Source organism: Vicugna pacos, chromosome 6 (genome assembly GCF_048564905.1).
Source record: "Vicugna pacos chromosome 6, VicPac4, whole genome shotgun sequence".
Classification (NCBI taxonomy): domain Eukaryota; kingdom Metazoa; phylum Chordata; class Mammalia; order Artiodactyla; family Camelidae; genus Vicugna; species Vicugna pacos.
The window spans coordinates 95,375,561-95,391,779 of record NC_132992.1 but is presented as its reverse complement, the minus strand read 5'-3'; the positions used below and the strand labels follow the sequence as shown (position 1 = coordinate 95,391,779).

The following is a 16,219-nucleotide window of genomic DNA, read 5'->3' as shown; positions in this document are numbered from 1 at the left end:
CTGTGAGCTCATGAATGAAGTGATGACGGACAAGGGGCCAACTGGCCGTCTTCAGTGTAACATCTGACCACTGTGGGCACCTATGGAAGTCAGGAAGGGAAGGCTGGAATGCGGCAGGCCCCCATCCTGTTCCCAAGGCAAACCCAGGGGCAGACACCTCAGGCCAAGACCAGACAATGGCTCTGGTCATGAAAACCGCAGGTGCTGGCCCGGGGTCTCATTCAGACACCCTCAGAGACAGTCGGGGACACACGGACCATTAAACCGAGTCAGGACCAGTGTCCCTGGCACCACGAGGCCAGGGAGGCCAGTGGAGGCGAAGGTGGCAGGCAATGACCCGCACTGAAGCCCAGGAGGACTGGGGTGAGCCTGGGGTCTCATGAGACCCTGAGGTTTTCTTCTCCGCCTGGGAGTAAGCTAAGCCGGAGGATGCCAGTTCCCACTTCTGTCACCTGACTGGAGCCTTGAAGCAAAGCCCACCCCAGAGCACTGTTCCCCATCACCAGTCCGCGACGCGAGGCCAGTAAGGGGTTCCTCCAGGAACAGGCGGGAGCCCAAAACAGGCTGTCAGGAGAGGAGTCAGGAACCTAGAACTGGTCCGACTCCGCTCTTCCACACATACTCCCTGCCGTCCCCGATAGGGCAGCAGAGACCAGGAGGGGACTGGATGGGCCGGCACTAGCCTTAGGGGGAGAAGGCCTCACCAACTGCCCCACCCCCAACCCACAGCCTGGCCCACTGACCCAGTGGCCTCACAGCCCCTGGGCCTTCCCAGGGCGACTCCCACCGAACCCTCGGGCCCTCCCACCGCCCACCTGCCTGGTCTCCGCGCGCGCATAGAGGAGGCTGGATGGCTCACTGAGGGCGTGGTCAGAGGGCGGGACCACCGGGCGGTTTCGGGGCAAGGGCAGGTCTGTTGCCACGGCAGTCCCTGCGCACCCAAAGACAGCCGCCCAGAGGCCACCTGCTTGGGAGGCAAGTGACTCCAGAAGGCCAGACTCCAAATGGCGGCAAGGGGGTCGGGGCAGGGAGGAGCGCCGCCTGCTCACGGAGGCCACGCCCTGAACTGCGGCCGTTTGCAAGACGGGGGCTCAGAAGGGACCCTTTTGGGAGCGTCTGGCTCTGGGCACGTTCGGGCGGCAGGGGCACTGGGCGCTGCCATCGGGCAATGCAGGCACGCGCCTGGATCGCCGCGGGGCTCCGGCGGAGGGTGGGGCGGATCCGCGCGACAGCGCCCCCTGTCGAGATGTGCGTGACCACCGCCCAGACAGCCTCGTCCACAGCCTTGCAAGGCCCGAGGTAAAGGGCCCCTCCCCAGAGGCTACCGAGACCTCCTGAGCCTGCAGAGTGCCCAGGTCACACCACAAGTGAAGGCGTCCAGGTGGAGATCAGGGTAGAGCCCTGCAGGTGGACTTAAGCGCTGTGCGCTCTCGCGACAAGGCATCCTCTCTGCTACTCCAGGGCCCCACGCTGCCTGCGCCCCTGCTGCTGCTGGCGCCATGGGCCTCTGGGCCAGGCTCCACGCTCCTGACCTGCCGCTGCACCGTCCACGGGGAGCAAAGCCTCTGCCTGGTCCCATGTGGCTTCCAACTGTCCTGGGCTGGGGGAGCCCGCGGTCACTGGAGAAGAGCCAGGGGCCTGAGACACTTACGGGTCTGAGGTGTGGAGCCAGCGCATCCCTGGGGTGAGGGATGGGTTGCGGTATTCCAGGAAGAGCGAAGTTAAGGGTTATGGTACCTCTGGAGGTGGGGACAGTGAGGTTGGAGGGACCGTGTCTTTGGGTCGGATCAGCAATGGTCCTCCACCCAGGAGCTCCAGAGAGCGGCCTGGGGAGGAGGTCCTGAAAGTGGTCTGGCCTAGCACCCCCACTGTCACGCACTCACATCCGGCCCCTCCCACCTCCCTCCCCAGCTGTCAGACTGGACGCATCAAACAGGCAGAGCAGTGGCACGTTCCATACAAAACTGTAAACACGGGTCTTTAAAATGACAGAGGCCTCCTTGGCCCCAAACTCTGAGCCAGAGGCCCCCACCGAGGGACCCCCAAGGGACCAGACCTCCGCCCACTCTGTCCTCCCTTCCCACCCAGGCCCCCAGTAGGCAGGGGCGGGGCCCTTCTGCCCTGGCTTAGGCCGCACACAGCTGCCCACACGCTGGGGCGGGCTGGAGGAGGCTGAGGTCCGAGGGATTCCTGAGATGAAGAGGCCGCGGGGGGGGGGGCCACCAGGGACTGGCGCTCACTACACCCGGCCCCTTGGGGAGCCCCCGCCCCCACCCCATCCCATGCAAAGCGCGCACCTGCCGCCACGCGTCTCAACGCCCCGAGGTTCCGCGGGGGGCCGCGAGGGCCCTGTCACGTGTCCAGGGCGTCGCGCGTGGGCGAGGGCCCGTGGGGACGGCCCGGCGGGCCGTGCAGCGGCTGCGGCGCGGGCACGGAGTTGCGCTGCGGGGGCGGCGGCTGCAGCTCCAGCGCCAGCGCGGGCGGCGGGAAGTCGCGCACCTGGCGGCGGTACTCGAGGAAGGTGCAGGCTTTGGTGGCGAGCGCCACCACGTTCTTGCCCACGAAGATGGCCGAGACGCGGCTGTCGCGGAAGAGCGCCATGTTGGCGGCGCGCGCCAGCACGGCCACCACGTTGACGGTGGCAAGGCTGAGCACCGGGTAGAGCATCATCTTCTGCGGCGCGATGTGCTCGCCCTGCATGCTGACCTCGCTCAGCGCCACGCATGGCAGCACCAGCAGCAGCATGTAGCAGTAGAAGAAGGTGAGGCCCTCGGCCCACAGTGGCAGACCCGTGCGCGGCGGCTCCCACAGGTTGGCCTGCATGTCCAGCAGGTCCAGCAGGTCCAACGCCACCCAGAAGAGGCGGCCGCGCAGGTCCTCGCGCTTCCGGAAGGTGCGCACGTACTCCATGCGGTCGAGCGCCACGAGCAGCAGGAAGAGGCCAGGCACACACACCGACAGCAGCAGCGTCAGCGCCTTGCGCGCCACCGGGTCGGCCGCGCCGCGCCGCGCCGCCTTGTAGTTCTGGAAGATGAAGTAGAGCTTGATCTCCAGCACGAAGATGTAGAGAAACCAGAGGATCATGGCATAGCCGCGCTTGGCCGTGCGCACCTCGGCGCCCACCCACACGGCCACGTAGCGCAGCACCAGCAGGAAGCACACGTCGCCTACCAGCACGATGATGCACACGCCGATCTTGCGCGGGCCCTGGTTCTGCTCCACCAGGTACGCGTCCATGACCGCCATGCTGCCCATGATCACCAAGGTGGTCAGGCACACGTGGCGCCGGTCCGGGGGCGGCAGCACCATGGTCGGCCGCCGGGGCCCCGACCTGGGCGCGCGCGCCCCCACGCGAGGCGGGACGAGGCCCTGCGGCGGCGGCGGCGGCTCTCAGCCCTCGGGCATGGCGCGGGGCCTGTCCAGCCGCCCAGCTCGGAACCTGAGGAGATCAGAGCAGAGTCAGAATGCGGAGGGGGTAGCCTCCCCCACCCCCGCAGCGTGCTTCCTGCGAGGGGCGCTGTCCCCACCCTGGGCCCGAGGCCTCTGCCGCACGCAGGCGCCGATGCGCCCACTAGGGACCGCAAGCCGGAGCGGGGCCTCCAGGGGGCGCTGGAGCCCCACCTGAGACCCAAGACCTCATTCCCGCCACCGCCAGGGAGGAAATGGAACGGAAGTGGCTTCCTGCCGCCGCGCGTGTCCCCGAGGCCCCGGTGGTTTGTCCCTGCTGGGCCCACGCCGCCGTCTCTCCGGCTCTGGTGGCCTGGGCCCCGCGCCCGGGGTTCTGGCCCGAGGCCACTCCCGCGGGAGCTCGGGCGTCCTCTCTCCCCGCGCCGCACTGGGTGGGGAGGCGGGCCTGCGCCCTTCGCTCTGCGCGCTCAGGGCAGGCTGGAGGCAGCGAACAAGTCCCAGACCGGGAGCCAGGGCCCTGGACAGCTTTTCTGATCCAGGACTGAGAGTCAGCCAAGTCCTGAGGATTCCATCCCATCAGCCTCTCCGTGCCTCCCTACCCCTGCCTCGCAGCCCCAGCCTCTTTCCTCCCTGCCCCAGCCGACTCAGTCTCCCCCACGGTCCACTGTCCACAGGGCGTGTGGACCATTCTCAGCCCTGCTCCCACAGTGGCTCCCTCTTGCCCTGGGAGGCCTCTGTCCTGGCAGCGGCCCCTGCCATGTACATCCCCCCGCACCCAAGCCAGCTCACCCACGCTGCGCTGCTCGTGGCGGAGGGGTGGTCCGTCTGCCGCTCCCTCCCCATGCACCTCTGGGGCAATCTCAGGAAGCCTGCCTTCTGCTAACGTCTACCTGGGCCTGCTTTGTGTTCCGCAGGCCCCTGCACCTCTCTCACACCCGGGGCACTGGTTGTCATGGCTGTGCTGGTCAGAGTCTCACACCAGACTCTGGGTCCCCACACCTGCGCCCGTTCACACCCAGGGGGATGATGGAGGCTCCACGACCTCGCCCACCGGAAAGTCAGGTGCAGGCTCACTCCCAGCCAGGCTCCCCACCTCTCCGGCCCCTCCCACAACACTCCTGGCCCCTAGGCTCTGTTTACTGCCCTGTCTAGACAAGGACATAAAATTTAATGTTGCCCGTGACTGTGGAGTGGGTGTTCGGCCTACCCCTGGTGACATCGCAGCCCCCACTGCCTGGGGAAGGAGGCCCCCTTCCAAGAGGGGGCTCCCACCCCAAGCCTCATTGTTGCTGCTACCCCACCCAGCACCGCCTTCCAGGGTCCCTGCTGCCACACCCAGGACCCCTCAACCACTCTGAGCCCGGACACGTGGAGCAGAAAGTGCCTTGGAAGGGCCGTCAGCCTATTCCCCGGGCCTCCTCACTTCCAGGAGCCCCTGCTCCCCCCACCACACACACATACCCCATTTTCGCCCCCACTGGGAGGACACGCTTGACCCACGAAGCCCCCGACGCCGGCACCTGGGCTTCCTGTGGCTGCAGCAGCGGCCTGGGAATTTCCTTCATCCCAGCACTCCGCCAGGGCAACTAGCCAAATAACCCCTGCACCACCAGCCCTTCCCTCCTCACCCACTCCACGGCGTTTGCACTCCCTCAGTCACTCATCAAACATGGGCAGAAGGCTAAGGATGCAGGCACAGACTCCATCCCGATGGGAGCTCACAGAGGGAGCCCCAGCCCCTGGCCCCCAGGAAGCCAGAGCCAGGGCCTGACCACCCCTCCCCCACGCCCTGCCCAGGCCTCTCCCTGGGGACTGGCCCCAGGCCCTGCTGCCCTGGCCATCGTGTGCCCGCCCTGGTGCCCCTGCATGCCTCACTGCCTGGTCCTCACAGACTCTGGAGCCTCCGGGCCCCTCACAGCCCGCCTCTTCCCCGGCGCCTTGCACGCCCCCCCTACCCCAACCACACCTCAGTGCCCACAAGGGGTGGCAGGGGGCGAGGAAGGGAGCGCCCTCCCTCAGCTCGATTGGACAGAGGGCGGCGACGGGGTTGGGCCACTCCCGCAGGCTGTATCTCCGCTCCTCTGCCCCCACCGCCCTCTCCCCCGACAGGGCCTGGTCCCGGCCCTCCCTCCTCCCAGGCCTCACCCCTGCAGCGCCGCCCCTGCATCCCATCGCGCCTGTGGTCGGGGGTCACCGGGCGCCCCCGGCCCGCGCGCCCTGCTCGCACCTACCCGCCGCGGGCCAGATGCTGCGCTGCGCTGCGCCGGGGCCGGCCCCGCGGAGCCTGTCTGTGCGCGGAACAGAGGCCGCGCTCCTCTCGGCTCGGCTGCGCCCCCTGCCCGCGCGCCCGCGCGCCCCGCCCCCGGCTCGAGGCCCCGCCCCGCGCTCCCCGCCCCCTGCGCCTGCCAGACCGGGACTGGGGTCCCCGCGCCCCCGCCCCCTCCGCAGCGCTGGTTACCACGGCGACAGCACTGCGCAGCAGCGGCGCCCTGGAGGGATGGCGCTGGGAAGCCGAGTCCACGCAGGCCTCAGGAAGTGTCCTCTCCACTCTCCTCACCGCACCCGGAGATTCGCGTAACAGGCGCCTCAGTTCTGCTCACAGCCTGAAATTCCGCGGCAGCCCTCACCCCGGCCGCAAGCCAGGGTAACCCCAATTGCCTGCGACAGGGGGCCTGCGGGACCCAGTGCCCTACCCGCGGAGCTAGCCCCGACGTGGCGGCCGGGCTGACCACCCACTATCTGCAGGTGGCCCCACTGGCCCTTGTTTAGGGACATTGTGCCACGTCCCAGAGAGCCTTGCGTCCTGGATTTCTCCAGCCTTCTCGGGTTTTTTCTGGGAACTGAGAACGGAGAACAGGGACAGTGGGCTGCCCTCATCCTCTTTTCCAAACGTCCAGGGGGCACGCTAGGCTTCAGAGGCCCTGGCTTCTTTCCCCAAACACTGTCCTCACTGAGCACCCCCAACATCCCAGCCGTGTCCACTCCAGCATGGAGGAGGGGAGGAGCGGACTGGTTTCCTGCCTGCGGGCCTCTGACAGAGGAGCAGACCAGGTCAAAGAGGTGAAGGGACACCCCGGGTCCCAGTCACGCCTGGTGTGCTTGCACTGGGGCCCCGAGTAGGTGCCTGGGTCCACACAGGTGGTGGAGCCTGTGCCGGTGCTTGGGTCCCGGGTCTGTGCAGGTGACCGGACCTGGTGCTGTCTGTCTGTCAGCACTGGGGGTCAGGCATACATGGAGACCAGTGGGAAGTGAGGACAAGTTGCCCCGGGGCATAGGGGAGGCGCCCAGGTGCTCTTGGGCTGAGCCCTCAGGCAGGTGGATGGGGAAGGGGTGCCAGCCCCCACAGCCACTCACACACTTGCTCTCCCTGGAGGAAGCACAGTCAGGATCCCAAAGCTGTTTCTGTGCCCAGATCCCACAGGGATGGTTCACCTTCCCCAGGTAGGCCTTCAGATGCCTCCCTGCCTCCAGGGACAAAGGGTGTAACAGCATAGATGGAGGAGGTAGAGGAGACCCAGGGCTCCGTCTGGTCAGTGGGCACCGCCAGCCACCACCCGGCAGACCCACCCTGGCAGGTCTGGGAGGCAGATGCAGGCCAAAAGCAGCTCCAGGGTCCCCTGTGCCCGCATGGCCACCCACTCCCTCCCCTCTCCACTCTCTGGGAGGGACTGCCCCCCAGCCACCCGGCCCTTCTCTGCTGCCTCTCTCCCTCTGCCTCCCACACCTCTCCCAAGTGCTGCTCCAAAAACCCGCTCTTTAACCCAAAACCTGTGTGCCTGAGCCAGTGCTCTGCATTCACACACACCCCTAAACACCCAGCCCTGGTTCTCGCCTCTGACCCTGCTGTCTGTGTGTCCGACGCCAGGGCCGGGCCCAGAACACCTGGGACACATACCGGGCCCCCTCTGGAGAGTGTGATTCAGTTAATGGCATTGTGACAGGGGATCACCCCAGATTATCAGATGGGCCCACTGTCATCATGCGTGGCCTTATTGGACAGGGACAGAGGTATGAGAGTCGGAGATATTTAAGATGCTGCGCCCTGACTTGGAGGGAGTGGCCAGCAGCCAAGAAACACAGGTTCCTCTAAAAGCTGGAAAAGCTGAGGAAATGAATTGTGCCCTAGAGTTTCCAGAAGGAACCAGCCTGAATTTTAGCCCAATGAGATTGCAGAACTGTGAGACTGGAAACGTGTTGCCTTCATTTGTGGCACCTTGTTACAGCAGCAGTCGGTCACTAATACAATAGCTGACCTAAAATCAGTCTTAGAGGCAGAGTTTGCTGTAGCAAGCTTGCTACAGGATGCACTCTGGGCAAAGAGAAGGATCCCACATGAGTTCAGGGAGGCGAGAAGCAAAACAGAGTGCAGGACATGGCAAATATGTGGGGAAATCTGCACGAACACAGACTGTGTGATAGTCATGAAATGTTTAGGGACTAAAATGTTTTAGAAGACGTGAACTAAAAATGCAAACCAGCAATAGCCCATAAAGCAAGAGTGAAATGGAGAGGAGGGTTCTGATTAACGCTGGACAGGCAAGGAAGCACCTGTAACTTCCAACTGCAGCACCGAAGGGATACATGGATTGTTAAGTTGCAAACATGTAGGAAGAAACTAATGGAGTTTTTTAAGAATCAATCCTGGGAGGGGGAGGGTATAACCCTAACCCTAACCCTAGCTAGTGGGCAAGGGTGTAGCTCAGCGGTAGAGTGCCTGCTTAGCATGCACATGGTCCTGGGTTCAATCCCCAGTACCTCCACCAAGAAATAAACAAACAAACCAACAAACCTAATTACTTTCGCCACCACCACCCCCAAAAAAGAATCATCCCAAAAGACAAGAAAAGAGAGAAAATAGAGCAGCTGCAGAAGTTGGAAAACTTCTAAAGATGGCAGATTTAAACGCTAATACATCAGCAATTACGTTAGATGCAAATGGACTTTACTGCCCCCATTGAAAGACCAAGAGGATTGGTCTGATTTTTTTTTAATGTCTACTTTTTGTTTATTTTTTCAGGGGGAGTTAATTAGGTTTATTTATTTTTATTTCTTTATTTTTTAAGGGAGGTACTGGGGATTGAACCTAGGACTTCGTGCGTGCTAAGCATGTGCTCTGCCACTGAGCTATACCCTCCCCTCTGATTATTTTTTTTTTAATCAAAATAGATACTGTTTACAAGAACACGTGGGAATGACAACAGAGTAGACAGGGAAACGATAGGAAGAGATCAGGCACTTACCCACCGAAGGAAGGTGGCGTGCAGATGACTGCGGGGGTCTCTGTGTGAGCACTACTCACCTGGGAGACCGTCCTGTTCCCCAGCGACTGGTGATGAAGGGCCGGATGAACTGTCATGGTGCCTGGAGTTTACCTCCAAACGGTCCAGAATAAAATGTACAAGGGGGAGGGTAGAGCTGAGGTAGAGCACATGCTTAGCATGCATGAAGTCCTGGGTTCAATCCCTAGCACCTCCATTAAAATAAATACATACATAAATAAATATCTCCGCACCCCCCAAAAAAATTTTTAAGTACACTTAAGCACACACACTTCCATAAGGATAATCCAAATGCGGTAAGACAGGGAGAGTGGCTGAATCGAGACCAAGGATTTGTATTTGCTCGCTGTGTTTCTCTTTTACGTCTCTTTGGTCCCCTTTTGTGAGGTGAAGTAAACATGGCCGATGCAGGCAGTCCCACCCAGGCTGCGGTCAAGGCAGCGGGTTCACAAGCACCATTTTAAGGAGAGGACCTTCTCTCCCTCTGGTGAGAGGAGGCATGGTCCCAGGAGGCAGGACCCTCTTGTTTTGCGGGGCGGAGAGAGCCAGGCCCTGCTCTGTCTCAAGATGCAGGGACAGTCACAGGGAGTGTGCAGAAGATGGGGTGACTAAGACCCCAGACGTCCACCTTGGGGCTGGAAGGGGGAGCCCCCTGGAGCCAGAAAGTAACGGAGATGTGATGGAGGGGAGGCTGCAGCAGCAAGCAACACGTGAGGTTGCTGGTGACTTGTGGGCTCAACCCCCGCTCTGTGTGCCTGGGTCCGATCCCAGTCGTCACACCCAGCCTGAAAACTGAACTACAGGACACAGCGCTGCCCGAGTCCCCCGCTGGCCGCTGGGCCGCGCCCGCACAAGACAGATCCAAACAACACTGCAAAAACAACGGACGCTGAAACCGCTGCCCACAGAAGGCGACTTGGAGTTCGCAGCCTGAACGCAGCAGGGTTGACTGCGCACTGAAACAAAAATACCGCCGTCTCAGTGGGATTTAAACAAGACCAGATGTTCATAACGTAATGTCCGAATGTGCAGGACACAATCCGAAATGACTCTGCCTGTGAAGAACCAGGAAAATCCAACCCACAAGGGAAAAGACCAACAGCCACCCAGGCCACAGTGATGCAAAAATCCTCAGCGAAGTACCAGCAGAGAGAACTGAGCAACATAAAAAACAAAATCAAAGGAGTACCACAACCACACGGAGGTCATCACAGGAGAACAAGGCTGGCTCGGCATGTGAAAATAAATCAGTGTGACCTACCATCCTAGCAGTCTAAAGAAAAAACCATGTGATCATACCAATTCATGCAGAGAAAAAGGTTGACAGAATTCAGTATCCATCCATGATAAACACTCTCAGCAAACTAGAAATAGGAGACATTTTACTTAATAAAGGGCATCTTCAAAACAAAACAAAACAGAACGACAGCCAACGTGAAAAGACAAGGCGCTTTGCCCTAAGATCAGAAATAAGGCAGAGATATCCCCCAGTCCACCACTATTCACTATCGTGCCTGCAGTCCTAGCCAAGGCAATAAAGCAAGAAAAATAAACAAATGACATACAGAATAGAAGGAAGAAATAGACTCTCTCTATTCAGAGATGACACGAAAGTCTATGTAGAAAATCCCAAAAATTCTACAAAAAACAAAAAATATCCGCGTGCTAGTAAGTGAGGTTAGCAAGGTTGCAGGATACAAGGTCAAAACCACCTCAATCCTGCCTCTGCTGAAAGCAAACAATGGAAAATTAAAATTTTTAAAGCCATAACATTTACTTTAGCTCACTCCAAAATTAAATACTTTGGAATAAGTCTGACAAAGCATGTACAGGATTTGCATGCTGAAAACTGCAAAACACTGATGAGAGAAAGCAAGTCCTAAATAAATGGAGAGGAAAATTGTGTTCGTGAGATGGAAGATTCAGTGTGGTTAAGATGCCAGTTCTCCTCCAAAATGACCCACAGATTCAATGCAATACCAATCGAAATCCGTGGACAAAATGTTATAGACATAGACAAGCTGATTCTAAAGTTTACGTAGAAATGTGAAGGAACCACAATGGGCAAAACAACTCTGGAGAAGAAGGGGAAAGTTGGAGGACTCTCACAAACCAAGTTTAAGACTTACTGTAAAGATGAAGTAACCAAAACTGCCTGTAATGGCAAAGAGACAGATCAATGGAACAAAATGAGGTGTGGAATTAAACACACACCAACGTGGCCAATTGATTTTTTAACAGCTTTATTATGATACAGTCACATACCGTACAATTCACACATTTGAAGTTTACAATTCAATGGTTTTTAGAATATTCACGCACATCATAATCCTAGAGCATGTTCATCACCCTAGAGATAAGCCCCAGGCTCACTGGCAGTCACTCTCCAGTCCTTTCCCGCTTTCCCCAGCCTCTGGTAACCAGCAACCTCCTTCCTGACCCTGCGGATTTTCCTCTCGGGCACTTCATACAAACAGAACCATACAACATGGGGGCTTGTGACTTCCTTCTTTTACTAAGCAAGAAGCATTCAAGATTCATCCATGTTGGAGTATGTGCTACTATTTTATTCTTTTTTACTGCCAAATAACATTCCATTATTTATTCCAGTATTCATTTTATTATCTGTTCATCAGTGGATAGACATTCAGGTTGTTCCCACTTTTCGGCTGTAATGAATAATGCTTCAGTGAATACTTTGTGCAAATTTATATGTGGACACGTTTTCATTTCTCTTGAGGATGATACCCAGGGATGGAATTGCTGGGTATATGTAACTCCATGTTTAACATTTTGAGGAACTACCAACTGTTTTGCTGACCATGTTCCATTCCCACCAGCAACGTATAACAGTTCCAGTTGCTTCACATGCTCGCCAGCAGTTGTTACTGTCAGGATGCCGTAGCCATCCCCGTGAGTGAAGGGGCACTTATCTCACTGTGGTTGGAGTTTCAGCTTGTGTCTCCCCTGCGGCTGATGACGCTGGGCATCTTTTCATGTGCTTATTGATCAAGTGTGCATCCTCTTTGGAGAAATGTCTGCTCAAGTCCTTTGCATGCTTTTCCATTGAGTTATTGCCTTTTTACTGTTGAGCTGTAGGAATGAGTTCTGTTTATATTTTGGATACAAGTCTCTTACCAGAGACATGGAAGTTGCAAAATTTTTCTCCAATTCTGTGAGTTCTCTTTTCAGCTGTTGTGATGGTCTCTTCTGAAGCATAAAAACTTCTGACGAAATCCAGTTTATCTACCTCATCTTTTGTTGCCTGTGCTTTTGGCATCAGATCTAAGAAGGTTGTGCCTAACCCTAGGTCATAAGAATTTTCCCCTATGTTTTCTTCCAAGAGTTTCATAGGTTTAGGCTTTAGATTTAGGTCTATGATCCACTTTTAGCTAAATTTAATGTATGCCATAAGGAAGGGATCTGTTGTGGGTTAAATAATGACCCAGAAGAGATATGCTGAAGTCCTGCTCCCAACACCTCTCCTGGAAATAGTCTCTGCAGATGCACTCAACCCAAATGGAGGTCATACTGGATTGGGGTGGGCACTAAATCCAAGGGCTAGCATCCTTACAAAGAAAGAGAGATTTGGGGAGGTGGGGGGTGATATAGCTCAGTGGTAGGGTGCACGCTTAGCATGCATGAGGTCCTGGGTGCAATCCCCAGCATCTCCATTAAACACACACACACACACACACACACACACACAATGCAAAGTAGAAATGAAACAAAATGGGAAAACACACAGACTTGCATTAATTAGGGCCGCAGTTCCCAAACTGTGTGCCAAGGCACCACCGGGTGCCATAGAGAGTTCTCAGGGGTGCTACAGTGTATTTTAAACTTTTGAGGGAAACACAGGAATACACACCATGTCAGACAGACACCTGGTGAACGACGCAGATGAGCTCAGAGTTTCAGTGCTAGATTGCACTGCTTTCCTTTCCAGGAAACCTCTTTGCAAAGCTGGCTTAGCAGCAGTGGCTGGAATAAGAAGCAAACATCTGGCCAAAATCCTCGTGGATCAGGTAACTCAGGTGGCAGTGTCCCATCTGATTAAGGTTTGAGAAGTTTTATGGAGTCTGACCATTTCAGACATCCTATTAATAAGCGGTTGTAGTTATTGAAGAATTAAAGGTTTTGGGTTTTTTTCAGTTTGTGTGTTCATTTATTTTTGGTTTTGGTTTTGTTTTCCACTCTGCTACTACTAGGTTGTGAGCCCCTAAATACTTAGTAAGTCCTTTCGTCCTAATAAACACAAGTGTTAGGTATTTCTTTGGACCAAGGGGCACTGTGAAAAAATTACCGAGCCGTTAACGCACCCCGTGAACTGAGGAAGAGCAGGAGCCTGGGTTGTGGTGATGCCAGCTGCCGAAACAATCGGGTCCCAAGAAACGACTGCTGGGGAGGGCTGACCTCCACTGCTGTGCTCCGCCCAAGGGAGACGCCCCGGGTGCCAGCTGGTCCTGCACCTGGTGCCCCTCCAGGGTCTCTGGGGACTGCACAACTGTCCCCATCCTGCCCACACCTGGTTCTGGACAGCCTGGAAACCTGATAAAACCAGACTAGAAAGGAGCGTCTGCACCCTCATGGTCACCATAGCCTCATTCACAGTAGCCAAGAGCTGGGAGCAACCCAGATGTCCACAGAAATCTGAGTGGAGATGCCTCCTGAGGTCCACCCATAAAAGGAATATTTTTCAGCCGTAAAAAGGCAGGAAATCCTGATTCCTGCTAAAACATGGATGAACCTCGAGGACTTTGTGCTGAGTGAAATAAGGCAGTCCCAAACGGACAGATCCTGTCTGATTCCACTCAAGTGAAGTATCTCAAGTAGTCAGAATCGCAGGAACTGGAAGCAGAGTGGTCGCCAGGGGCTGGCGGAGGGGTCGGTGTTCAGTGGGGACAGCGTTTCAGGGCTGCAGGATGCAAACAGTTCTGGATGTCTGTAGCACAACAACGTGAATACACAAAACACAACTGAACTGTACACTTAAAAATGGCCAAGGTGGTAAACTTAATGCTATGTGCTTTTTACCACAATGGGAAAAAAACTGTCCCTGAAAGGAAAGGGGAAGAAAGTTGGGAATTGTAAATAAAGACCATAAGCAAACCAGAAAAGAAACAACTTGAAACTTAAAACACGAGCTGCCGGCTCACATGCCCCACAGCCAAGAGAGCCTCAGACCAGACCCCAAATCTACCAGAACCACCGGGCCCCAGGGCAGCACCCTCACCTGCCCTCTGGCTGAACCCCAGCTCTGCCCGCAGCGGCGCAGGAGGCCTTTCACAGTGAAGACAGGCCCTCCACCCTGCTCAGAAGACGCTCCAAAATCCTGACCTGGGGCCACGGGGGTCTGCAGCCCTTGCCCCTCCCCAGCCTCCTGTCTGAGCTCACACCCTACCTCCTCCCTGGCACACCCCACGCAGCCCCTCATTTCACCTCGTCTCCTCGGCCTGGACCCCCCACCCCGGGACACTCGGCGTCCTGCCCTCCCCTCCTTCAGGCCTCAGATTTCCCTCCCGCCTCCAGGCAGGACTCCTCTGACCACCATCCTCTGTCACCTGGCCCCCCATCACCCTGCACATCCATGGCCACCAGTCCCCTTAGTGCTCATGCGTTTATGGTGTCTGCTCTCTCCCCTGACACCAACGGGTGGCCCTGTGCCCTACCCCAGCCCTGGGCTGGCTCACATCAGGCACCCCATGAATCCCAGCTGACAGATGAATGGAGAAATGGCCCAGCTTGGCCAGGAAGGGACAGAGGACAGTGGCCACTGCACTCACCACCCAAGAGCCTGCTGGGGGCCCAGGAGTGCAGGGCCACGACAGCATGGTCGCCAGCCTTGTGGCCACAGCCGCAGGCAAGGACACGGTGGAGGGAGCTATGGACCAAGGTCACCAACCACGCCCACCAACAGGACTTCTCTCCTAAATGCCACCAAGAAATGGCCCCTCCACCTAAACCTGGACTTCAGCAGAACACTGGGAACACCCCTCAGGCATCCACTCAGAGGCTCAGCCTGCAGGGGCCCGCAGGGACCGTGGTCCTGACCAGTCAGCCTCCCAGCCAGCCACACCCCGCAGCCAAGGTCAATCCAAAGTCACCCAGTGCAAACGAGGACAAGAAAGAGGGAAGCCAGCCAGCGGGCAGCAAGGCCGGGAGCCCAAAGGACCATAATGCTGGAGGCGACAGAGCGTGTGTGCAGGCACGGCCACGGGGGTGCACATGATGTCATGTCCAACACAAGCAGCAGACACCACACTGGTGAGTGTGAGTCAAAGTAGGACCTGCGACCGCCGCGGCCCCCGTGGCCCCCGCGGCGCGGCCCTCGCTGTCCTGAGGTGACGCCTAGGATGCAAATCCCTCCCCTGCCCGCGTCATGGCTGTTCTGCTTCTTAAGGTCTCCTTGTATGTCACCTTCTGCGACATGCTTGTGTTTTCTCAGGCTCTGAGTTTCTGACTCCGGACCCCAGGAGGCCACCACGCTGCCCCCACCACGGTGCTCCCTCGTCCACTCTCCTTGGCCAACTAGTGGGATCTCCCATGTTCCGCTCTGGCCCCCGAGACGGCCGAGAGCCTCCCAGGGTGAATCCACCCAGCCCTGCACACCAGCCCGAGCTCAGACTCACTCAGGTGTCTCTGCGCGTCCTGGTTACAGCCAAGGCGCATGACTCACTCATCTGACTCCCTGGTCCCTCTTCTCCGCAGCGCCTGCCCCAGGGTTTTGCTCAGTGACCTCCGTCTTTCTCCCAGTGACAGAGAGCTGTCTGCTCCTGCCGACCCTTCACAGGCTATGATGTCACAGCTGCTCTGCCTGGTCCTCTCGCTGTCTTACAGGGTCTTTTCATGAGCAGGTTTCTAGTCTTGACAGAGTCTGTCTTATCCGCAGTCTTCGAAAATCACTCCCCCTTTCCAGCGGTGACAACCTCCCCACGGGAACATGCCTCTCGCAAAGCTCCTTCATCCCTCTCCTGAAGAGAAGAGGAAACGCAAGAAGCAGCGCCTGGTGCAGAGCCCCAGCTCCTGTTTCATGGGTGTGAAACGCCCAGGACGCTGTACAGTCACCACCGTCTTTAGCCATGTACAAACAGTAGCTTCGTGTGTTGGCTGCTCTGCTGTCCTCTGCAGCCTACAGGAGTTACAGAAGGATGCTCCTTCAGACGGACGCAGCACTAAAAGCATCCTGTGTCAAGATGGATGGGAAACCAGCCCAATAAACACATTTTGGATTAAAAAAAAAAAAGAAAGAAAAGAAAATCACTCCCAAGAGCAGCATGGAGTCCTTACCTCCTGCAGCGCTGTCTCTGCATCCTGGGGTGAACCCTGTGGTCCGGAGTCGCGTCCTCACGTGGACACGGTGACACACACTCACGCAGGGCAGCCCTCACTGCCCGGGGCCAGACTCCTGTGCACGTGGACCCACAACGCCCCCACCCCCATCTGTCCCATGAGTCCGGGGGGAGGGTGGGCAAGGTCTCAGCCCATGTCAGGCCTGTAAAGCTGACATGTCACAGGAAGGAGACTGAAGT

General features: G+C 57.6%; 1 protein-coding gene and 1 pseudogene across 3 annotated transcripts; one reads left to right on the top strand and one right to left on the bottom strand.

The window, feature by feature from the left end:
• Positions 1-1,952: 1,952 nt before the first annotated feature.
• Positions 1,953-5,744, bottom strand: TMEM121 (transmembrane protein 121). Of its 3 annotated transcripts, none has more exons than XM_072964011.1 (2): positions 5,640-5,744; positions 1,953-3,439 (listed from the first exon to the last, which is right to left on the bottom strand). In XM_072964011.1, the coding sequence occupies exon 2, from the start codon at positions 3,307-3,309 to the stop codon at positions 2,353-2,355; it is 957 nt and encodes a 318-aa protein (XP_072820112.1). In that variant the 5' UTR covers positions 3,310-3,439; positions 5,640-5,744; the 3' UTR covers positions 1,953-2,352. The 3 variants fall into 3 exon arrangements, with proteins under 3 accessions (XP_072820112.1, XP_072820113.1, XP_072820114.1); XM_072964012.1 differs by having other exon boundaries at positions 5,636-5,685; XM_072964013.1 differs by lacking the exon at positions 5,640-5,744 and adding an exon at positions 4,870-5,002.
• A 9,886-nt stretch (positions 5,745-15,630) lies between these two features.
• On the top strand, positions 15,631-15,866 carry LOC102528151 (small ribosomal subunit protein eS27-like; annotated as a pseudogene).
• The last annotated feature ends 353 nt before the right edge of the window (positions 15,867-16,219 follow it).

Excerpts from the sequence above, each read along its gene's own strand:
- TMEM121 (XM_072964011.1), bottom strand. The coding sequence starts at position 3,309 with ATGGTGCTGCCGCCCCCGGACCGGCGCCACGTGTGCCTGACCACCTTG.